Source organism: Plectropomus leopardus, chromosome 17 (genome assembly GCF_026936395.1).
Source record: "Plectropomus leopardus strain MGB_pleo_1.0 chromosome 17, ASM2693639v1, whole genome shotgun sequence".
NCBI lineage: Eukaryota > Metazoa > Chordata > Actinopteri > Perciformes > Serranidae > Plectropomus > Plectropomus leopardus.
In genome coordinates, this window is record NC_142192.1 from 23,685,540 (window position 1) to 23,711,853 (window position 26,314).

At 39.1% G+C, this 26,314-nt stretch overlaps 1 protein-coding gene across 2 annotated transcripts in view; it reads right to left on the reverse strand.

Moving 5' to 3' along the window:
- Positions 1-26,314, reverse strand: part of osbpl10a (oxysterol binding protein-like 10a) — a 124,942-nt gene that overhangs the window by 31,068 nt on the left and 67,560 nt on the right. For both annotated transcript variants that reach the window (XM_088090543.1, XM_042506451.2), the window contains exons 8-12: positions 7,626-7,775; positions 6,915-7,413; positions 1,133-1,319; positions 460-642; positions 220-373 (exon numbers count right to left, since the gene is read on the reverse strand). In XM_088090543.1, coding sequence (XP_087946669.1) covers positions 220-373; positions 460-642; positions 1,133-1,319; positions 6,915-7,413; positions 7,626-7,775 — 1,173 coding nt within the window. The remainder of the gene's footprint in view (positions 1-219; positions 374-459; positions 643-1,132; positions 1,320-6,914; positions 7,414-7,625; positions 7,776-26,314) is intronic.

Genomic DNA, 26,314 nt, shown 5'->3' on the forward strand with positions numbered 1-26,314 from the left:
TTTTTTCTCGGGCAAATGTGAGGGCTCCAAATCAAACATAATTTTCATTTCACACTCAGGATGTGGACACTCATATAAATTAATTGACAGTGCACTATATAAAACTGGAATAGTTTTTGGACACAGCCTTGCCGATTAAAAATTAAATATCACTCTGCCCAGCCTCATATCACAATCACAATGTTGCGCAATTAACCTTATTTTCTTCCCACATTGTACCTCTTTAGTGAAGTATTTGGGAGTCCAGGGTTTGTTGTCAGCTGATCTCTGCCTCTCTTCCCCTCTCTGACGCTCCTCCAGACGGTGTTTGTGCTCCGTGGCCTCGTCGATGTTCCCTTCCTTTAGCGATTTGGTGACATGCTGCCATAACCGCCTGTAAGCACAGGTAAAACACAGAACAGTTTATATGACAGGCAGGGTTATAAGCACCATCCTACATATTTAGAAGACGTTTTTCACCTGGACTCTGTCCTGCCCTGTTTCTCCACAGGCCTCAGCTTCTTCTTGGTGACTGGGAGTTTGGCCGTGTCAATCACTTTGGTTTCTCCACTGCTGTAGGTGAACTCCAGCGTGCCGTTCCACTCGCCCTGGGCTTTGCACACGATGGTGTTGGTCGGATTGTGTTTTACCTCCGCTGTCACTCTGAGTCGGCCAAACAGAGAGATTGTCGTTAGGAATTTTTCACCTGCTTGTTACATTCATACCTGCATTACATGGCTTGATTCAATTTAATTCAAAACTTTATTAAGGACTCAGCTCATAGACGGGTCCATGGGTCCACTCCCACACTTAAAACAGGTGTAGGATCATGTATGCTTAGTCTCCTCAAACAGCCGATTTTTATTTTATCTAACTCTTATAATTATATTGTATTTGTAATGACTCATATTTGTTTTATTTTTATTTTATTCTTCTTCTTTCTGTGTATTTTAATTGGTAATTTCTCAGAGCTTCCCATGGACAGGTGTTGCAAATTAGCATTTTGCTATAAATACTCAAAGCAGCGCATCTTTTCTGGTCCATTAGAAATGAAAGGAAATGAGGAATCGTTTTGTAATGATTGCTGTTGAAGTGAGATGGAGTGTATAAAGGCAGCAGGCAGGGAGAGGAGGAAAAGCTCAAAAACACACACCTGTGTACCTTCCCTCCATAAAAAGGCTTGGTGTGAAAGGTAACAGTGGCAGAGTAACCGCTCTTGACACAGTTGATGGAGACCTTGCCCCCCAGCTCCACCCAGGGCACGGTGAGGATGGAGCGGGCGTAGGCACAGGGCAATGTGAAGACATACTCCTCATCGTGCTCCAGGAGACAAAGGACTCCTGAGAGGACAAACGTGAGAGAGAATAAAGTCAATTTTCATGTGAGAGGAAACTTGTTTGTTAGGAAAAACCAATAACTTAAATTTGGTTTGTTAAAAATTTGGAGGAGATTCTCGCCTAAGGTTTGCGGCGTCACCTGACTTCACTGCACGATGCATCGTTTTGTCTAAATGTATAATCAAATGTTGTAATAAACTCTAATTTAATCTATGGGCTTGATGACGATTTTTATTATGCACTGGTAAAACACAACAAGCAGCGTCGGGAAATGGGTACACAGAAACTAAATATTCTACATACACATTAAATGTAATGACTGAGCACTTTATCGTGCTCTTGTATACAGTTGATATTATGGAAGAATTAAATCATTTTCAACAGTTTCTGAAGTGCCCACTACAGCAGCAATATTAATTAATGTTGTCATTAAGCAAAGTTAAGCACAATTTGCTGGTGTTTTCATGTCCTGTGTGTATAGGCAATAAAAGCAGGTACATTTTTTAACCTGATTGAGTCAGCAATAATTGTTTTCTATTACATATAATGCAAAATACTCAGCACAATGATCTCCCACTGTGGAGAGCATTATATAAACCAGGTGATTTCTGCTTAAGGCATTGCCTGGGTGCATCTTTACCCACAAGAGACTTCATTATACTTTACACATGATCGACTCACAGCGTATGAAACATCTGCAACACTCAGTCAGCCTATAATTGAATTTATTTTGTGAAAAAACAGGACCTCACGTGTCCTGTCCATGAATAGCCTTCTGTTCTCCAATCATAACCACGTGTTTAGAAGAGATCATCACTTGTGCAGCTGTGTTTCACTGCAAAATGCCTACAAGGGTGAACTCAACCATGAAAAGTTCGTTCTTGTGTGAAGGTCGTACCATATGCTGACAACCAATCATTATCAAAAAGGTCTACTGTTTGTGTTACATACGTGATGAATTGTAGATCTGTCTGTTGGCCTAAACACATTCAAAGCTTGTGATGAAGGAAATATTCAGACCATTTACTTATTAGTGAAAGTAGCAATCCCACATCCCCAAAAATAGTGTCTTGTCTTGCATTTATAAATCTACCCAAGTAAAAGTACTGGAGTTTTATAAGCAAAGTTCACTTTAATTATCAAAAGTAAAATTACTTATTATGATAAATGGCTCCTCGGATACTGCTAATTTAGGAGGCTCCAGAAGTCCTGAGAGCATAATGTTTTTATTTAAATAAATGCATTTCAGCTTTGTCAAATATATGTGTAAGGTTGCAAACAGCACCACTACAAAATGTGGGATTTTTTACTTAGGTGTGGCTGGCTGGCGGACCAGATGGTGTATCAAGGAGGCTCAGGAGGCAGAGATCCGTGCAAAAAAGGCAGTCATTTATGAACAAAACTTACAACAGAAACAGAAGGGCAAAACTTAGCAAAACAAGAAAAACCACAGCCTCTCAGCAAGCTGCAAACAAATCGTCCACTACGCGGTCAATGCCCAGGTGTCCGAATAACCCCTCCTGGCCCCACCCTAATTGGACTCATCCACTGCAGAGAGGTAGGACAAACCAGGAGTGGAAAACAACAATCAAACTCATCCTAGAGGTCAACATCAGTATTTAGCTGATAAAACCTATACTGGTGCACCAGAGTCACCCCTGACACTGACTATCGACGCTCCTCCAAGAAGCTGTGAAATACGCTTTTCAGCTGTTTTCAAGCTGAAACTCAGAACATAACCTGCTCTCGACCAGATTAAGTTTGACACGTAAGTTACCATGGTGATCCAGCCAGGTCAAAAGAGAGCCGCCTTCGTAGTATGGGAAACCCTGCCTTTAGACTCAACAGACCTCCGAAGGCACTATTCCTGCTTCGTAGTACACCGCCCTGGAGGGTTTACTCTCTCGCCTTAACTGAAGCAACAGTGTCACTTTGTGCTGCAATACTTTTTTAATATTCTTCAAAGGGTGGAAGTAGGAGGCACGCAATTAATTTTTTGACAAATGATGCGCTGAATGCGTGTTTTCTGTAAACGTGCACAGAGTTTGAAGCAGAAAGCCCGAGTTAGCAAACAAAGTTGATAACCACCTTCATGGTAGCCTGTTAGCTCTGACCACGGCTGCAAGGGTCGTCGAGCCAGCTCAAAGAGAGCCTGGCTCTGTTGAACTGGCTTTGTAGTAATACCCCCCAGCTGAACAAAGAGCAAAAAATACTTCTTATATATAAACCATGTGACGAGAAAAATACAAAAACAAACACAAAACCGACGAGTTTTGGCGAGTCATTTCAGTGGGAAAAAGAAAAGAGAAAACACTTAATTGGCAGCTTCAGTCTGACTAACAGAGCAAAGGTGTCCTTATCAAGCCTGAAGTCAGTGACTGCTATTGGGGATCAGGATATGGGAAAGGGTAAAGGGAGAACCCTTTCACAATATGATTCACAATGAGTAAAAATTTAAGCAACCTTTTAATGTCACAGGATGAGTTGTAGCTGATTTAAACTGTTTTATATCCAGGTATTTTCCTCGCTTTTGCCAGACTAGATCTTTTCTCAGGACAGTGCTGTTAAAACGGGTTTGACGGACATCTCGTTTATTATCCTGGTAGTTTTTTTTGTTACACAAAGTTACAACTTTTTCATTCTTATTGGTAAATGGAGTTGTCAATACTAGCACACTGCAACCTGAGGACCGAAACCTGTGTGCGTATGCATGGCAATATGTATTTTGTACGTAAGATAAACGTAACTAGCAACTGTATTTGTCATATATGTTTTCCCTATCTTAATTCAACAGCAGCCGCACGCTGTGAACTGCAGCAGCGCACAGTCATGAGTCTGTGAATGAGGCACGTGTCTGTAGTTAGTTCACATGACTATACTAATAGCAAAACAGTCAAGTGTCTGTTTTCTAAAAACTGCTAAAGTCATTTGAACTGATGACATGAAGATGACATTGTCGGTAGAAAATAAAAATACCAGGCAACCAGCTGTGAGGATTTCAAAAAGGACTGGTATATATTTGGGAAAATTAGTTCACCGTTAATTATTTGAAGAAACTTTGGATTTGAGTACAGATTTTGGTGTGGTGGTGGGTGGTAAAATAAGTGTTTGATCTTGATTACTTAAGTCCTTAAAAAAACAGCTTAAAATCAACAATATGTCATTTTACGGGACTTTTGTGCCACACTGGACCACTTTGAGGCTCATACGCAAAAACTGCCTCAGCAGCTAAACCCCTGTTCCCTCTCGGGTGCTGACTCACTGCCAATCAGTCACATTCATAAAAATACACTATCAACTGTGATCAGGAAAGCTGCCATTGCAAAAAAACCTACAAAAAAACAACCAGCAATCAATACTTCCTGAGGTGAGGGTCACCATGTTCCCTGACAGCAGCATCAGCCTCAGCACATGACAATGAAGTGCTGCGTCACAACCTGCCGACAGGCAGTCAGAGGTACAGTGAAGCTTTAATGTCTGACTCAATCAGTTCATGTCTGATTCAGTCGATTGGGCTCAAGGACTTCCTGTGACTCCGCTCAGGGTGACTCATCCGAGTCTACTGTTCATGAAGGAATGGTGCTGACAGAGAGGACTTGTTTATTGATTGCTATGAGAGAGGTCTCATTGTCTTTCATAAAGGACAGGTCTTAAAGGTGAGACGAAAAATGCACTATCTGAGAATTTTCTAACATTTTGTTCCTTCTGTTGTTCAGCTGACACAAGTACAACTATAACTCATACACTGCCATTTTAAGGGCAGTGTATTTTGAGGTCATATTTGCAGCTGTAGTAACATTAAGCAAAAATCACAGTTAATATTTATTATGTCTTACAGTATTGGTGAGGATTACTTGTGAACTCTGTTCCTGTTTAAAGGTCATTATGATCATTTATTTATCATTAGTGAATAATATTGCGATATTTCTAACTAATACAAAAGCAATTCTGGCATGAACTCCTTTTACAGAAATAATAGTTTCAAAGGCAGCCACACAGGTGACTTACATCAAGTTAAACACTATGTTTAACTTGATGCTTTTAGCTTTTTAAATGCTTCATTGCTCTTCATAATAACACAGTCAAATTCGAAGAGACCAACTCTCATAAGTCATGATAACAAAACCACCAGAGGAAAAAACTAAATTTAACTCTCATTTTGGCACATATTGCTACTACAAATTCTGATCTCAAATTTAACACTTCAAAGTTTTTAAAATATTTTTTCAACATTTCTAAGTTACTTTTCAAAATATTTCTCACAGTCAACATGAACCACTCTTCACAATCCATCCACTGCAAAACGCTTATTTAATAATAAAATATGCCAGTTTTGAAGCTGGTTTGCCGTGTTCCCATTAAAGCAAAAGTATGACTGGTGTGTGAACTGCATGCCACATTAATCAGAGCACAAAAGGCCAAAATGCCTCCCAATTTACCATATGACTGGTTGCTGAAGAGCAATGAAGCATTTAAAAAGCTATTTTTCAATGGCCTGGTGCAGTGCTCACACCACATAAAACACACCTGGGTCACATTACATCACTTCCAACAAACCGCACAAAGAACAATGAGGGCAAAACAGCGTGACAATCTGTTTTAACTACATATTCTCCGGTCTAGCTTCACTACATTAGCTTGTTGTTCACTACAGAGCATGTTTGTAACCAACAGCCTACTGACAACGTTATCTTTCATCACCTGGTAAACTGACTTTACACTCGCCTCTTTCATACACTCAAAGTGGTGCGCTGCTGCAGAATTAAAATAGAGGAAATACTGGAATGGATATTAGTCGTTATTAGAAAATTATTAGAGATACTACTTGGGAGGCATTTCCAATTGTAGGGGAAACTTATTAACTAACTTATTATTTCATGAGACTTTACATTTTTGCTCCACAGCAGATATTCTACTGCAGAGGCAAACATTGTACTTTTTAGCACACTACATTCAGGGTTGGAAATTAACTTCCACCTGCCACTGTGGCTGGTGGACCGATTACCATTGTTTTTTGGCTGGTGAGTAAAGCAAATGTAGCAGCCACTTGCATATTTTACCAGCATTTGTCTGGTTGTTGGTGCTAATTTCCATCCCTGACTGCATTTATTTGACAGTTAGAATGACCACTTATTAAAATTAAATGTTTCTAAATAATACAGGATCATCTTACAACATGCTTCAATGGGATCAATTAACATACCCGACAGAATATTAAGAGGTCAAAATTAGCTCCAACTCAACCAGCCACAATAAACATGTTAATGCATTAATGATCCACTGGTGTAAACACCAGAATAACACTCTTTACTTTTCGTTCTACATAATGAGTACTTCTGCCTTTGATATTGCACATTTTGCTGATACTTTTGTATTTATACCTAATATTATAATATTATTTAAGTACTTCAGTACTTCTTCCGCCACTATGTTGTCTGATTTGTAATTTGTATGTCTTTATTTGGCCAGGTCTCTCTTGAACAAGGATCTTAAGCATAATGAGAATTTCAGCTGGTTCAGTAGAGAAAAGGAACCAAAAAAAGCTCAAACCAAAGTGAATAAGCAGGCGAAAAGTGTGATTGCTGTGAATCTGCTCACCTTCTCCCACCATGGACACTCCTATAGACATTCCCATGAACTTGCTCTTGGTCCAAACGTGGGCATTGACGCACATCCTCTTCTCCCGGCACTCGCAGTAAAACCCCGACACCGGTGGATGATGGGACACCTGCTCCGCCACAAATCGGACTCTGTAGCAGCCTCCAGGTGAATCAGCACCCTGCTGTGTGTTGTTGGGGCCCCTGCTTGGCTCCCAGGAAGACCCCTGGTTCGATCTGACCAAAGGTTTAACTTTGTCCCGAGGCACTTCCCAGGAACAGTGGAAGGTCTCTCCCAGCACGGGGTTGTACGGCTTCTTGGCCACGGCACCTTTCCGTCCCTCATGGAAGGCGGTCAGGTAGTACTCGACAAAACGGACTATTCTATCCTCGGCTGTGGCCCCAGCTGTGATTGACAGGAACATGTCAGGGTGGGCCATGAAGTTGGCGTACATCTCCAGTAGTGATCGCTTCTCCAAAATGAAGGTTGGCAACACCACCTATGAAACCAGAAATGTTCAAAATATACAATTTATTCAGGGAAAAGGCTCAACAAACAACAATTCCTTTAAAAGTCTAACACTAAACACATCCCAGTTATGACACACAAATGTTATTTTCATGAGTCAGTACAGTCTCTGTTTGTAGTTGTAAAATAAAAGTACAGTTTCTATTGGATGTTGAAACTGAATAGTCAGTTTTAGAGACGTACCCGTGTGAGGTCCATGCCCAGTTTGAGCTGGGAGAGCAGGTGGAGAATGATGCTCCGCTGGTCGTCCAGGACACCCAGGTCCTCCTCTTCGTTATCCTCTGTATCTGTCACCTCGTCAGTGGGGCTGATGTCTTCCAGCCCTTGGTGGCGCTATGAAAACAAGAAGAAAATGAGAAATTTCATGATTTTCAAGTTTGCAGTCCAAATGAAAGGGATGAATGGAGCCTAACGGTTTCAGGGTGTATGGAAGATATTTGTTTTGGAAAGTGTTGAGAGTGTGCTGTAAACTGATTTAAGTTTTGGAGCCAAAAGCAACTACATGCAACTATATGTTCTGTTGATAACCCAAGTAAGTTGCTGTAATTGTTGTTTTACAGCCAAACAGAGCACTAAAATGCTTTCTCTTGATACCCTTCTGTTATGGTGCGCGTACAAAAATGCAGCCATGCAATCTTTAGTTTGAGGAGCAACCTTTGGCACAGCGAAAATCAGCTATTCAACGCGGATTGTGTCATTAAGTGGATTTGAGTGTGAGATGAGCAGGGAGATTTGGATGCTGGGAAAATTAGGGGTAGAGCAATACTGGTTTTTCTGGTCCAATATGGATACTGATTATTAGTAGTTAATGAGACTGATAACCAATATTTGGAACTGATATGCATTTACAATAAAAATGAAAATCTTTATCATTATTTAGGATTTGAAATATAACAAACACTTTGTTTAAATACCTTTAGCAAACTTTTAATCAAAACTGAAATGTTCAACATCATACAGCAATGCAGTCAGTCATTTTCTGTAACCGCCTGTCCTCGCAAGGATCGCGGGGGGGCCAGTCCCAGCTGTCATTGGGCGGAAGGTGGGGTACACCCTGGACAGTTCGCCAGACCATCGCAGGGCCGACACATATAGACAAACAACCATACACACTCACAGTCACACCTAAGGGCAATTTAGAGTCACCAATTAACCTGAGCTGCATGTCTTTGGACTGTGGGAGGAAGCCGGAGACCCCGGAGAGAACCACACAGACACAGGGAGAAGCAATACAAGAAACTTTTTTTTATAAAGTCAAGGAAAAATTTAAATTTAAAAAAAAGAATGAATAAAAATAGCTCCCTGAGGTTTTACAAAGTAAAAGTTCCTCCCATGCTGACACTTTCTTTGCATGTATTGCAGACTGCTTTCCCTGGTGTTGGCTGATGATAATACTCCCGTACTGTACTTTTGAATCTTTAGTGTGTGGTGAGTGAAAACAAACCAGAGAGAGAGACGCAGCAGCAGCAGAGCCAAAGACGCACACTTTTTAATAAATCAATTTTATAATTGATCATCAAAATAAAACACGGAGACAGACAATTGGCCAAATGCCAAATATCACCCCCGATAATCGATCAGGTCGATAATCTGTCAACCCCCTGGTAAGATGGAGTGAAGTTTACCACAATTCATTTATTACCCACACTGTTATGATACAAAGCTGGTCAAAAATATGTGGTGGAAAACCATTGGTGTAATGGCTAAAACTACTCTGCATTTTATCTCTGACACCTGTCACTCAGAGAGGAGGAAGATGAAGCCACTTTCATCTACCAGCATTCAACTGTCAATAAACGATAAGGTCACACAAATCATTTAGAGGCCAGGCCAGCACAGGACCTGTTACAGAATCAACCTATAAATAACAAAAGGACACAACCTCATTTACTTTTCACTGAAGCCCGTTCATACTCCGTTCAGCCATTCAACCCCCCTTTCAAGCCACTTTCAGCATTTCACAGGGCAAAGGGAGCACTGCGTTTCTTCGACTTCCCTGAGTGCCTCTTGTTTGCTTCTACCAGCCATCAGCATGGACAGACAGTTTCTTCATGGCTGTAGGATACTCGGCATTGGTCAAAGAGAACAGAAGTTTCGTCCTTCGTTTGTGTAGCAGCATTCAACTGGAAACAGATCCAATTGAGGTTAAAGAAGAGATGATGCCTTTGATATCTCCTGCAGTAACTTGGGGCAGGAAGGAAGATAAAAAAAAATACAAGAAAGAGGCTGATGTATAATGCAGAAAGTGCTCTAAAGCCTGTAGGCAACAACAACTCTCTGTACACCCCCCACTGCTCTTTATCTTCTATCTGTGTCTCTATGCAATACCATATGTGTCCTTCTTCCAACATGTAGATGCAGTATCTCAAAATGAGCCGACTGAATCTGAACTGAAACTCCTGGCAGCATGAAGTGCACTGAAGAAAAAAGAGATTTCCAGGACCAGAGTGCCCGCCTGTCACCTGAATATTTCATTTCATGCATGCATGCATGCCAAAAGCTCCACACATCCACTCAAACATCCTCACTGAACACACTCACATTTGCACCTTAACATTTAGAACAAAAGACACAAACACACACACACACACACACACACACACACACGGGCACAGACGGGGGAGCATGCATGAACACACAAGTACAGGACTCCCTGGAGCTGCCTGATTCTCAGAGCAGAGTGATATATATAGAAGTGAAAGCAGGGAAAAGAGAGGAGGTAGGTAGGGGGAGGTGTGTTATGATTCCAGTGGCTCTAACTAATTAAAGAGGCTCTTGACAGCAACAGGAAATTACTGCTGAAGAGGTCAGAGCATCTCAGCGGAAAGCCGCGAGTGGATATATCGGTGGACTTAGTGGTTGTCATTAGCTAAGACTTTTTAATGTAGTTAAACTTGTCCAGAAGTGGGTAATAATGTGTCTTGAATAATAAATAAGTAAAAAGAGTGTCTGAATTTATGGCTTAACAGTGTGAGGAGGAGGAGAGAGTGTTCAAAACAAAAAGGTTTCAGAAAGATTTTGGCTATTGGTAATTACAACATGAAAATCTTTGGTTGTATTGTATTTCAAAGTAATATATCTCAAAACATCCTTAACATCACTCTGTATGGCATTTCTATTGATTATATCATATATTTTTAGTACCACAATTTTCTACCTGCAAGATGCTAGCACAGGACGATAGCACTATGTTTCATTTTTAAAGACTGCAAGTACAATGAAAAGTATGAATGTGAAGTTCCTATAGTCGACATAAATGGGCATTTCATAACAAAACGTTGGTCCAGTGTGTAGGATTTAGTGACGTCTGTTGGCAGAGATGGTATATAATACTCATAACTATGTTTTCATTTGTGTATAATCACCTTAAAAAAGAAGTGTTGTGTTTTTGTTACCTTAGAATTAGATGGTAATATCGACTTTCCATGAAGTCTGCCATGTTTTCCTACAGTAGCCCAAAATGGAGCAGACAAACACTGACTTTGGAAAGGGCCATTCATGTTTTTGAGGGGAACACTGTAGTTTTCCTACACACTTGTAACACAGGAGATGTTTCACTTCTACAACCTCATTGCTAAATGCCACTAAATCCTACATACTGGACGTTAAATGTTGTGCTTTGTATTTTTACATTTATGTGTATTTATGTGAAAATCTATGTTCTGGGACATGAGACCGTTTTCAGAAAATATCGTGATAATTAAGTGAAATCAAATCAAAACTCAAAGACTTATAATAAGGCAACTGGTCTCATGTCTTTCTAAAGGGTGTCTTATTACAAATGTGTACCTGGTTTTCAACCTCACTCAGACATCTCATCCATAAGAGCGTGAATAAGCTTGGCATTTAACCCTTTTTTCAATTCAAAATGCGTTTCGAAATCTTTTAAGTATGCTGCGTGTAAATGTTTACCACCAGAACGAGCCCTGCTGGCTAGTTTGTTCTATAATTTATGAAGTCAACAAAGACTCTCTGTGTTGAGCTATGCTTCCCATTTCAGATCAGTAATGTTTACAGCTTAAATGCACCCACTGAATGCTGGGTAACCCCTTAGGCTGCAACTACACTATTCACCCCACATCCAAAACAGATGCAAAGACCAACAGTACATCATGCACAAATACCGACATCAGCTTGTAAACACTCACGCTGCATTGCTGTGTAGCTACGGGCTTGACCTGCATAAAGCTGGACCTCATCTCCAAAAACGAAGAAAATAAGATGGCCTCAGGTAAACACAAGCAATCCAGGGAGAGAAGTGAAAGCTTCTGGCTCCACTAACAGGGCAGCCACCGCACGAGGCTCCACTCACAGTAAAATCCAATTAAAGAGGCGCGCTCACAACCTGCCGAAAACTGTATCTTTTGAAGAGTTTGAAGCTGTGATAGGCACCGCAGACAAAAGCAAAACACTCTTGTTCCTCTACTGGATTTGCTGACTGGGTGAGCAGCCTTCTCACAGGAGTCCTGGGTCTTGTTAGAGAGATGTACAATGTGGCTGAGTTGAGGTGGTGAGCTGCTGTGCGTGACTTGCAGAGAGAGTCTTTCTGCCCACCACCCACTCTGAAAAACAGGGAGGAGGGAGGGAAGAGCTCAGGGAAAGTCCCAGTGACGTTTCCCCTCCGCATCCTCCCATCATCCCTCTGCCGTGGTTCCCTGCATCTCTTTCCATTTATACATCCCCCGCTCTCCTACCTCCCGTCCTGCTCTGACATGGCTTCCCTGCTTTTATTCGTCCTTCTCCACCTCCACTTTTCCTGCACCTTTCCCGCTTGTATAACGCAGTAGGAGTGTGTATATGGGCTTGCTTAATGAGGGCTGCATGATTCTTGCTAAAATGTGGTATTGTGGTAACAAAAACATAAACTGCATTTTTAGTCAAGTGCAAAAACACAGCTGGCACCAATTTTTTGGCATTTTGCAGAAAAATCTGTTAATGCATTTTATTAATGTTGTTAATAATGTTATTAGTGCAAGCCTATGGCGTTTTATATTGTATAAATTAGCCTAGCAGTTAGTGGAGATTTCTTCGTCTCACATGAACAACTTTTAACGAAACTAACGTCACAAAATCGCTTATAGTTTGCGTTGCAGCGCTGCTCACACCGACACAGAAATGGTCCCACTCAGTCAATAAACACATTTAAAAAACGTTGAGTAAAATGATCGTTCTCGTCACTGCGTATGTGACAGGTGCAGCAGCAGGATCACAAACACTGAAATGGCATTCGCTCTCTGCAAAAAAAAAAACAAAACTAAAAAGCATATGCAAATACCTAAATTGAAAACTGAATACCTATCGAATATACAAATACCTGAATAGCTGAATGTTTGGGTCCAGCCCTACAAGTTACATTGTGTAAATTAGCCTAGTGGCCTGCGGAGATTTAAGTGGCTGTAAAACAGTGGACAGTTTCATTTCTAGTGCTGGACCCAAATATTTTGCTACTTGGGTATTAGGTAATTATTAGGTTTTCGGCTTTCTATTATGGCATTCGGATATTCTTTTCTTTTTTGCCATAAAAGTCCCTGTTTTGTAATTTAAAAGCTTTTATTATGAAGCAGCCAAACAGGAAACATTGGGTTTTTACAGAGTGAACAGGGATGCACAAGGAAATATGAGCGAGTGAAACATCGTCATTGAGAAACGAAATTGTGTAGACCCATGAATCCAGATGATTTTTTTTTTTTTAATAGTCGTGCAGCCCCTGGCAGATCCCGAAAGCAGTCACCTCTTTTTCAGGAAGTCATGGTGGCTGTATGACTCTGTATGACTCTGTATGACACACTTCTTTCTCTTTTTGCAATCCTTCTCTCTTCAACCAAACACTCTCCTTCCATCTCTGTCTCTCTGAAACTGTCGTCCTCTCTCAATCTGTTCCAGCCTGACAGTCCTCCTTTTAATTGACTCCAGTCTCATGTTTGATTCATTCTTCCTCTCTCTTCCTCCGCCCTCGCGCTGTCATCTCTGTCATTGTTTCTTCCATTCACCCTCCCTTCCTTCATCTCCTTATTCACGCCATCCGCTATTCTGTTTCATCATCATCTTTCTCCTTAACTGTCTCCCTCATCCATTCGCATTGGTTTCCCCGCCTCCTCCTTCCTGCTCTTTTTTCTCTCTCTTGCTCTGAATAGTTCTCAGTATCTGTTTTTTTTTTGTGGTCTACCTCTCTCTGTTTCTATCTCTCTCTGGCATGTCATCAGGGGAGAGCGTGGGCGTCTTCAGAAGGCTTCGATAGGGCAAGTCTGCCCCTGCTCCCACTTCAAAGACTCCATACCTTCTCGGTTTGAACGAGCTAAACTTTGAGGGCTCGTCCCCCATCACCGGCCGTCCTCCTCATCCCCTGTCATCATCACTTCCATCTTCACCCGCTTTTTTTTTTTTTTTGGGTGAAAGTATCGTCTAAGAACCGGGGGAGATCGAAGCTGTATGAGACTCAACTCCTGAACCTTTTGCTATGAAATCGTTCTCCGTCTGAAGTCAAGCGTCCTCTTTCTAGCTCTACCTTTGAAGTGTGTATGTTAGAGTAAAGTGGATTTCTCCTCCTTCTTGCTCCTTTGGGCACAGTCAACAGAAGAAAAAAGCAAAATGGTAATCTGAATTATTCGTCATCGCCAGCGCAGTGAGGACATCTTTGTTGTGCTAATTAAATTTTCTGTCTTCATCTGAATCAAAGTAGATTTTAATTGGTTGGATGTGTTTCCTGCTGTGTTTCCACCTGCTTAGATGCTAAACTTGGCCCTGAACCCTGAAGTCTTAAGGGGCCACTATACTCTGTCAGAACAGAGGGAGGGTGTTTGAAAAGCTTTGGAAATCCTCACAGCTCCCTCAATTACAATGACATATTTTGCAAATTGAGAAAAAATAAATGAAAAGTTTTGCATTGTTGGAAATGGGGATTTTTTTTAAACTTTAATTAATAAAAACTGATTCAAAATATTTGACTGTTTTTGATCAATTAATCAGACCTTTGTATATGGACCCTGCAATCAATCATTATCATTATCTCAGTTTTAAACATTTTTGCGCTATAAAAAAAATTTGTGTTGACTGTAGCCCAAATTATTAGTCAAAAAGTGTATGCTGTAGCTGTCCATACATTACGTGCCATAATATCAATGTTATATACAGATTCCAGCAAGACTAAATAACATAAAGCCAGATTTAGCTGCTGTGTAAATATTAGGGCTGAGCAATTAATAAAATTTTATTTTCAATAACAATTTTGACTTCCAACACAAAAACAAGATAACACAGATATCGTATACATATACAACTTTACAGAATTGTTAGTGACTAATTTTTTTTTCTTTAATGGGACCAGCAACAAATTTAGCGACTTATTCAGACCAGCAGGGAAAAACTGAGAATGATATTAAATGTGAATTACTAGCCATGTGTGCTGCTCAGAGTAATCGCAGTCCACGGCTCTTCTGCCAACAGCATGGGGTCTCTTCTTGTCCTCGGGTGCCATGATTATCTTTATATATTAGATGTTATATATTTTAAGGTTGCATCATAGTGAATTTTTTTGGCAATGTCTGAAATGTCTATAAATAACAATGTTTTTGGCCGATAACCGATGCCGATATCAATATATTCACTTTATTTTCCCACCTAATCTAATTTAAATTTTTTTTTTAATTTCTTCCTTTTTTAAAAGTTCATTAAATGCATGTTTCCAAAAGTTAATTAGAATTCATGTTAAATTATCTCAGTACTGACCAATCATGATTATAATTTTTAAGAGGCTGCAATGAATATATTTCTTTTGATATCATGAACTCATGAAGACTGAGATGTTTAATTTCAAAAGTTCAAAAAATAAACCCGCCAGGCGTGGGGATTTTCTCACGATGTCAGGACTGAACTTTCTTTCCGCACAGATCTGTAATACTGAACACGTCGCTACTGAAGTATTTGCGTCTCGGCTGAACAGTCTTTTAATGACACTGCATTTTCTCTGTCAAGACTGTAGCTGACTGGATGTGTTTCTTCTTTCACATCATTCTCAGTAAACCCTCTGCCAGCCATGTCAGAGTGTGTTACACTAACAATCATTTTAAAATCACTTAGAAACGTCTCCTGCCCAATGATTTGACATTTATTCAAACATTTTCTGAACTGCCAGACACTGTCTGTGCACTTTATACTCATCCTTTATTCAAATAAGAATTTCTGCCTGGATGAGCAAGATATTTTATCAAATTGATAGGTTCACGACTACAGTAACAACTGTGCGCTTCCTCTGTTAAATGTCAGGTGTGTTTTGAATGTCATCTTCCAGGGAGATACTGAAAAGCTTCTAAGGGCTTCCTGTTTGTTCCTGTTTTATCAACAGGCGGCAGTTTATTTCTACCTTATGTCTGTCATTTCATATAAAGTCTACAAGTGTTCATATTATTTCCAAATAACAGTGTGCAAACTACAGTGGGATGGAAAAGGTGACATGTCTGAGATTAGGGCCAAATGTCCTTTTGTTCCACTTTCAGTGTGTCGCCTATACTGTACCTCATAAATCACAAAAACACTCAGTTACAGTAAAATGATAGTAAAGCAGAGCGCGCAATTACCACACAGAGGCAGAGGCAAAAATTGTGAATGAGTGTTGTGTGAGGTGACACAGGCGGTGAAGTCTTTTCTCAGTTACCAAAAACAGGAGATACAACGCTTGAATGAAAAAAGGGGTAGGAGGAAGTGACCCAGATGCAACACAAGACACATAACTCCCACGAATGAAGCACGGGATAAGAAATGCACCACTTGAATGGTCTTGAATGAGAAATCACACTCGAGATTCTGGAGCAAATCTCTCCCACTTCCTTTAAAAAATGAGGCAAGTGGGGCTACTGAGTTTCGGTGCCTCATGTTTAAATTATAACAAGCAGTTTCATCAGCACAGCGCGCTAATGAGGGGATATAAGAATAAAGCCGATGCAGACTCAGTGGTTTGGTACTTAATCACACACAGACAATGCTTAAACAACGATACAAGCAATATTGACGAGGTTACTTTTGAAATGTAAAAGGTTAGAGATTACTAGTTACCCTGTTAAAAAATACAAGTATTTTAACTATTTTAATTTTTTTTTATCAAAGTAATGTAATGCTGTAAATTTAATTTATTTTTGATTCATTTTCTAACAAATGTTTTAAACTGGGCAATAAAGCTAAAAATATATATTTAACATATTTATCATTCATATTGGTATCCTGTTTATGGTATTTTATTGGTTGGTTTGCACCTTTCTGTTTACTATTTTTGTTATATTTTGCACCTCACTGAAAGCAGGTTCTTATGATTACTACCTTACTGTTACCTCATTTTATATTTTTGTTTTATATTTGCTATAGAGGTAATACATTTTACTTTCGATAACATCCACCCCCGTATTATTTTTATACGGGGGGTGGATGTTCACAAGTATAGTATTCCGAAATTTTGAGTGGTAGTATTTTATCTTTACAGTTATATGAATTACAAATATAGCAAATACAATTTACATTTTTGGTGCCCCATAATAATAAAATCAATTGCTGTTTACAATTTAGAGACAAGAGACAATTTAGCACAAATTTTTTATCATAACATAAAACATGACTTTTTTGTTGGTTTATGCGAGAGGAATATATTTAAAATGCTAATAATAATGATAACTATAACTAAATAAATAAATAAAAGTTGTTCTTAACTTTACAGTGCTACATCAGAAAAAAAAATCTGAAAATCCATTTCTGAAGTCTGAGCATTTTTAAGACTTTTGAAAGATTGATATATGACATTTTAATTATATACATATATATATATATATACGATAATATCGTATTATGAAGCCTCTGATGATTACCACCCCTGACAAAAGCTACTTGTTTTTGGTGATGGTGTTATCCTGAAGCAATCAGTAAACTAAAACAATAATAGTAATTTATTTTGAGACTCAAGCACAAAACAATAACACTGTGTTGTCTTAATGTTGGTGATATGACGCTCGCATATGTGAACTGCACCGACTAAAGTTGCCTGAACTGCTGTCACGTTAGCCTACTACGCTTCCGGCTAAATACAAGTTTGAAAATGAAATTAAAAAACACGTGTGGCGTAAAGTTACAAAAACGTTATCTTACCAAGATATCTGTAACCGGCTCTTTATCTCCTCTTCAAAGCTGCAGGCGAGCTAACGTTACATTAGCCGCAACTAGCATAACGCCGCACTGTCATATCCTTCAAACATTACGTAAACGTTTATTTCGAGCCGCCGAGTGAGGACGAACCCTTCACGTAAAGCTGTGATTATGTATCGTTAATATCGGGAGCTAATGCCACCGATTTATATCTCCAGATTGTATCGGAAGTAATCGGAGAAATGTACTCAAGCGGTTAGCTGTGCGGTGTTTACAAACATTAGTTTCCTGAGTGGAAGCGCGTGCCCGTGACAGCACGAGCGCACACGCATTCAGTGACGGGGGACTACGTCACTACGCTTCGAGTTTACCTGAATGAGAAATAAATAGCTCCACTGATTTTTAACCGCGATGACATATTTGACAAGAAATGTAATAACACACATATTTGTCTGATATTTCAAAATAAAAACAAAATCCAACCAAGAAGGGAAAAATTGATACTCACATTTGGAAGGGATTAATTGGCAAAGAACATAGCTTTTACCTTGTATTCCCAAAAAAGTCAAATAAATTAATTTATAATTTTGCATAAAATCTATCCAGTAAATTCTATAATTTCCAGGTATGCAGATGTTGAAATTTTGTTTTTTTCTGTGGGCAGAAACTGATTTTACACTTTTTACAAGGTAAAATTTGTTATTATGATTATACAAGTAACAAATATTTGAACTATTTTGTTAATTTTCTTTTTTTGATTTTATTTTAAATTCTTTACCCATAAACAAAAATCTGGCATTTAAAGTGTGAACATTCTGAAAATTAATGAATATTTTTTATATTTATGAGTAGCACTAATAATAAAAAAAATAAACTAAATGAATGTAGAAATCCATTTCAATGTATGATATTTTTATGGCCTGATTTTAAAAAGCTTTTTTTTTTAAATTTCGTGACCTTCTATGGACCCATCAACTAATCATTTAATCAAGTGAATAACTTCTTTGTATGAATCTGACGAACAGAGTGAGCGAGACAAAGGAGGAGGTATTTTTCAATAGGCATATGACATTTCATGCCTCCTAATCTAAATCTAGACTTCAATAAAGAGAGTGGATTACAGAGAGTAAGTCATGGGTTGATATTTTCCACACTGAGCTCAGACCTGCTGCTCTTTGATGTTTTCACTCCAGGACTGACGGGACCTTTATGCCAGTTAATAAGACTTAAGGCGCCAGCATGTAATCGCTTTATATTAGTTTGGCGGACTGTAGTGAGCGAGTTCAGAAGCAAAACAAATATTAATTTAGTTCAAATAAGTCCACCATGGTTGCAAGTTGACCACATATGCCAGCTACAAAGATTGTTAGACACTGATGTCATTGCCACTGTTAAAGCAGGCACGCCTAAAGAAACAGCTGAGCCCCTGAAAAGGTCTAATAAATGAGCCCTTTCCGAATTTGCTTTACTCATACATGTAAAGTGAGAGAGACTTTAGGGCCACATATCATCCTCTTAACAGGTGGTGGTCGGCCTGTTGGCTCCTACACTGAGACAACAAAAAAGGCATATACTATTTTCAGGAGAGGGGATTTCCATTATGAAACAGACTACATCCTACTATGCAACAATAAATAATGTTTGCTTTTATTGTTTTAATAAGCAATGCTGAATTTTGTGGTTCAAAATAAAATGTGTTTATCAATGCTTGTATTTAGATTGAACATGATTATTATTGCTGGTGTAAATGCCCCCCGTCCTCCTAGGTACGCCCCTGGCTGAAGTGTTACAATCAGTGGTCATGTGTAAATGTCCCTCCGGCAGTACAACAGGTGACTGGAGTGAATCATACAGAGGAAGAGCTGCACATCAGAGGACTTTGCCGCCCTCTGCTGGAATAAAGAAGAAACAGAGATGGAAAGAAGGAGAGGAGGGTTTTTAGCTCAAAATGCAGGAAAGGATGAAAGAAAAGGGAGAAAAACATTGTCGGATGCAATTCATCTTATTTTGTTATAACTTAAATTCATTTTTTTCCCCACATTTTGTCTTCATGGAGGATTTACATTATTTTATATAGAAAAATATCTTTAAAAAAAAGACGGTGCAAATATCAAATAAAATCTTTAATTGATAAGCCTGGGTATTGAGAATAAAAGCACTCAAACAAGCAGCACGCACAGGGAGGAAGATTTCCTCGTCTACACCGCCTTCCTCTGTTAATACATAACTGACTGAAGGTCTGTTGTTAACTTCCTGTTCTCTGGCAGCTGCTTATATCCATACTATTACATCGGACAGGTCTAATATGTGGCAGGGGAGTGCACTGGTGCTGTTGCAAATGCATAAACCGAACTTGATTTCTGCAAGCGCTAGCAATTTTTCCTCCATTTTCCCACAGTCACGCAGAGGCCCCGTGCTTACCCTTGCAGGCTGCGTACTAGGACTGAATATCAAACGCCACTGTGGTGCTACATAATTCAAATAGCAAACCTTTATTATTCTGGGGTAATGTATTTTCCTCCCTGCACTCTGGACTACTCATGAGATTACAGGGAAACTGGCAAACGACCAAGATTAGAAATTGAAGATTAGATCAGGAACTGACCTTGAGCAGGACTGGAACAGGAAATTTTGTCCATCATTTAAGGTGGGGTGACATTTGAGCAATGAGAACTGAAACCGGAGCTAAACAAGAACATTTCCTTAAAAACCCTAAACAATGCAAGTACTTTCCCTTGTTTCTGTTGTGAGTTGCTGAGAACAAATATCAATCTCAAGATCAGAAACCTCCTGATTCAATCACCCAAAGCACTGTGCAGTTAACTCTATGTGCATCGTGTTTCCCTGCCACAAGATGGCAAAATGACAATCTCACCAGATCTAAATTTACTGTGCCAAACAACACATTACATAAATTATCGTCCCAAGATCATCTCTCAAATCTCTGTCCTTCACTGTCTAAACATCACCTTTTGTAGATGGATAATTGAAAGGTACATAAGACACAGGCCTCAAGGGCCGGAGAGTCAGGCCCCCTGCTGGCATTAACCTGCAAAAAGTTACTCAAAAGAATGAGTATTATCCACTAAGTACCACAAAGAATTGCAAAAATACTTCAAAGACTCACAAATTGAGCTTAAAATAAATGCAAAACAACAGAAAAAATATGCAAAAGGAGGTAAAAGACATGCAGAACGACTGCAAAGAGACACAAAATGACCATAAAGAAATATAATGGAAATAAAAAGATAAAGAAAATAACCAAAAAAGACACAACTATAAAGATAAAATTTGTCATTTTAAAGAGATGTGAAACAACAGCAAAGACATGAAAGGAACTGCAAAGAGACACAGAACAACTACAAGACACACAAAATGACCAAAAATATACCTCAAAGAGACACGAATTGACTTTAAAAGAGATGCAAAGGAACTCCAAAGAGATGTAGAACAACTTCAACAAGACACAAAATGACCCCAAAAAACTGCAAATATACCCAAAAGAGACACAAAATGACTTCAGTGAGATATAAAATGACCCCAAAGAGATGTAAAGTAACTACAAAGGGTTGCAGAATGACTACAAAGACACACCCGACGACCACAAGGAGGACCACAAAATGACTAGAAAGAGATGCAAAGATACTACAGAGCCACAAAACGACTAAAAAGAGAAACAAAACAACCCCCCCAAAAACAACAAACAGCTTGAAGATAATTACAAATAGATACAAGAACTACAAAAAGTAACAAAATGACCCAAATTGACACAAATACACCACTAAAATTACTTCAGAGACACAAATCACCAGAGCCAAAACAACAACAAAAAGAAACAAAAACCAGCACTGTCTGTGTGTTTTGCTCCTATGTAGAACAGTTGGTGGGGGCCTTCTGCATGTTCTGTCCCCAGGGGGCCCATTGTTTCATAATCCGCCCCTGTGCAGAGATTTGATACGATCAGCTCGGGAAAAATCTCTACCTTCTCATTTCCTCCATATCAACACAAAACTTTCAATCACTGTGACTGGGAGACAGTAATCAGATGGAGGACAGTCCTGAATCCCATCAAAAAGTGAATAAACGTCAAGTGTCAACCTGGACTAAAGCTTTCTGGCAATCTGCACTGCCTCTCTTCCGTCTCTCTGGCCTTCTTCTTCAAACGCCGGCCAGAATGTCTTTGAAGACTCTAATGAAATCTGGTTCGGGCTGCAGGGCAGAGCCGAGAGACAGGCAGCAGTAGCACAGTATTACAGAGCAATGACGAGGGGCAAAAAAAGCTTAAATTTATATGTGCCATTGCAAAATCAGAAGTCTGCTTTTCTTTTCTACAGTTTGTAATGATAAAATAGAAAGTCTGCATGGGTTTTAATTAAAAAAACAGTTATATATGGTACTGTGTGTTTCAGAAAATACAATTTCAACTCTCTACATGAAGTCAAAACTGTTTGCGGACCACCTACTGACACTGTTTACACAGTAGCGAACTTTACTGTATAAAGACAATTTTTTGAAAAAGCCAAAGGCTGATGGCATGAATTATTTTCTTTTGTGGATTTTGATTTAATTCTAATGTAAGACTAAATTAAAAGTTATGAGGAGTCTCATGATAGCGTATTTAATACATGCTAAACTGCTGAGTTTAACTTGAATAAGTTTATTTTGGGGGGGCGGAACAACAAGCTTTAAACACAACTTTTATCTTATAAAGTTGATATGGTGAACATGTTAGCAAACTGTTGCCCGTTTCAAGCAAGGGACATCAACAGTTAACCATAAATCGACTGCCAAGAGTATTTTTGACTAGTTACACATATCAGTCTATGGGTTAATTTTGCAGTCAAGGTGTCAGGGGCCCCTCCGACCTTCACCTTCAAAATGTCAATCAACTTCAGAGTTAAGAGACTCAAAATGACCACAACAAGATGCAAATGAGCTGCAAAGAGGCACAAAACAACAACAAAAGGGACGAAACAACAAGAAATAGACACAAAACGACCAAACAGGACCCAAAATTATATCAAAGAGACACAAAATAACAACAAAGAGATGCAAAATGACCTCAAAGAGACACAAAATGACTATAAAGAGAAATACATGGACTACAAAGTGACACAAAATGACCAAATAGGACACAAAATTACATCAAGGAGATACAAAACAACTGCAAAGGGGCACAAAATGACTATATGAAGACTCAAAGATGACACAAAATTACCACAGAGGGACACACAATAACTAAGAAACCCAAAGTGACTACAAAATGACCAAAAGAGAGACAAAACAACCTCAAAGAGACACAAAATGACTAGAAAAAGGCTAAATGACCAAAGACAACACAAAATTACATCAAAGACACACACAACTAAAAGACACAAAATGACTTCAAGAAGACACAAAATGACCAAAGAGGACACAAAATTAACTCAAAGTGATGCAAAACGACCAAAAGAGACATTAAATGACCACAAGCAACACAAAACACCCTCACAGAGACACAAAACAACTACGAAGAGACACAGAACCCCTAGAAAGTCTGTGTGTGTTGCTCTTGTATGGAAGAAGTGGTCGGGCTTTTTGCATCTCCTTTTTCTGGTTAATTAAAATGTGTGGGGGTAACAGCTTAATTCTTAAATCCTGTGTGACACGAGCAAAGTGTTTCTTAAGTTAATGTAAACGTTTTGTAAGAGAAATGCAAAAGTAGGTCTTCCTCATTTTGCTGCATGCCCCTTCTTGGCCGCCACAGAAAGCCCCTGATGGTCATTTCTATAGTTTCCTTAGTGCCTGTTTTCTTAATTTATGACATTATGACGTTCTGCATTACTGGAGCACAGTATCCTGACAGGGCTCTTGGACAGTGGGCAGAAACATACCGACAGTGGCAGGAACGTCAGTGCAGATGGTTGGCTCAGGCCCTCTGAATCATAACTGCCATAACACTGCCTGAAATGTCTTTAAAGCTGCCAAATCGCCATCATGAGCCACCCTCCCTTCTCTGCTCTTAATTGTGCACCATGAAGTATGTTGAACAGCTTGACAATTAGCCGTAAATGGGTTGACACTGCAGCACCATAATGCCCATTTTACACTCATATGTCAATAGAAAATGATCATTAACATGACAAATTACATCTCTGTGCCTCCAGATTAGACTGCTGCCAGCACGGTCAAATCCCTCGTGGCGGTGAGGCAGGGTGCTGCTTCACTGCTCCCATGAAGGGTAAAATGTCCCTCTCTTCCCTGTACCTCATTTTGTGGTTAGATTTAAACGATTGTCAGCCCATTATAACAACAGAGACTTATGACACATAATCACACAAGTTTAACATTTGACAAAAGGGCCATTATGAGCGGGCGTGGTGGTAAACGCCGCCGAGATGACACTTGGCCCATTAATCTTTATCTTGTTATTCTCAGCCGAGGGTGCCATTATTGTGCCGTTTGAATAATAGGATGACAGAGGATCGATGTGATTCATGCGACAGGGGTGTCACAGAAAAGTGACCCTGATGTTTACACGATGCTAACGTAAACAACCAATCTCTAAACGAACACTGTTGCTATAGCAACCCCTACTGGCAGCGTTCCATACTGTTGCAATTTGTTACTTTTTTACTGGAACATTAAAAGTTTTTTTTTTCAGGCTAATTGAGTTTTGCTGTCTTTAACTTTTACTCTTAATGACGTTGTTTCTTTTACTGATGACACCTCTTTCTTACTGGCGTAACGGACAACTAATTTGACGTAATTACTTTTGTGAATATGATAGTGGTGGCTAGCAGTACAGTACTAACAACGGCAACAGTGCTGACAGACCAAACACTGTTAATGGGGGTTGGCTCACATTCCCTAAATTGCAGCTTGCTGATTTTAAAATGTATTGTGGCAAACATAGAGGATTCAAATTTCAGAGAGAGAGAGATATCCTGGCATTTTCTTCTATTGGGTTTACAAATCGTTTAACTTGACACAAAGTCCAGTAAGTCTAGAAACATGTTCTTGCTGTTTGATTCTGAGAAAATCAAATCTAACATTTATACACTAAGGGGTTAAAAGATTAAAAAATATAAAATGTATGGTAGACGGTTTCCTTTTGAAGTTAATAATCAGCACTAAGATATCTGCTCTCCATTTGGGACAGAAAGCAGAGCCCTCTAAGCCTCACACTTTCGCCCGGGCCACTTTCTCTCCATCCAGCTGGCACATATTTATATTATTTCCATCAGTGTCACGGGCCTGTATTTCCTGTCACTGACACAGGGTGGTCCAGCGGACAGTCAGAAAGCCCCGCTCTGCAGCGGGCAGGAATTCATGAAGCCCCCTCCTGGGATCGGCTCAGTTCCAGCTCTATACTGTGTGACCCACTTATTTGACAGCAGCTCTGTTAAAACTTTCAGAAGCGATGAGTGCTTCCCTCGCCGGGCAACAAGGGCAAACATGAGAAAATGAAAAGAAAGTGGGGCAGGAAACCAGACAACCAGCCAATCAACATCATCACAGGCACAGATTTGTTTTTGAGCTCACTGGAATGAAATAAAAGAGTTGATATTTCATTCACATTTTTCATACCTGTTCTCATCTTGCAAGGAGGCCTTTGCTTTAATTTACGTAACTACGACAAGAGAATCAACCAACACAGCCTTGAAAAGACCAATAAACCATCATAGTACATTTTTAGTCAGCTTCATTGTTTTTAGAAAATGGCAAAGACATTTAAAAAATGTAGTTTTGAAAAAGTCTTTCTTGGTTTCAAGGGCTTTCTGAATGTCTGACATGAGCTTTAGCTGCTGATCAGCAACTTTTTTTTCATGCAAAAACATTCAATGTTCTTTGATTTCTCACATTATGTCTGTCTATGTGCTTTTTGCTGGTGAGCTGGGTTTAATTTTATGAATACAAAAATCATATTTTTAATGCTTGTCAGTTGCTGACTCTCAGAATCTGAAAATTTCCTTAAACATACAAGATACAAAATGCATTCCTAGTCCAGTCCTCATGGACTGACAAAAAACCAGGCCTGTTTTCAGCTTTGTCACAAAGAAGTTTTCATGCAATCCAATGTATTTTCAGTGGTTTAACCCTTTAAAAACCTGTTTGGACATCTGCTTTTTTGGGCGGCCTTTCACAAGCTATTTAACCTGTTGAAACCTAACTGAAAACATGGGAAAAAATATCCAACCTGGCAAGGATTGTCCAACAAATTACAAAACAATTAGTCAAAGATGATGAAGAAAATTACCAGAAAATTCACTGAAAATTAGTTTTAAAAAATGATTACAAAATTTTCAAATAACTACAGAAAAATATTTATATTATTAAAAGGTTTTATAATCATTAATCAATTGTGTGTTTCAAATTGTGCTACAGAAAAAAAAATCTGACGTTTTTTTTTTTAGTCATTTTCCTGTTTGTTTTTATACTTGTTTTTAAATTATTTTCAAGTAAATTTCTAGCAACTTTTTACCAATTTCTTGTTTTGTTTTTAAGCAATGTGTTGTTAAGTTGCTCACTGCCTTCTTTCCAATGTTTTATAAAAAGAAACCAGATTAATTTGCTCCGTTTTTTTTAAGCAAATTTTCTTTACAAATGAACACTTAAAGGGACACTTTGCCAATTTCCAACCAGCTTTATATCAAATGTTGGTCGTATGTGTAAATAAACTGTGGTAAACCTCCTTCAATCACACCAGCCTCCAGGTCTCCCTGCTCATCTCTCAGCTGGATGACAAGGTTGCATCTTACATTTCACTT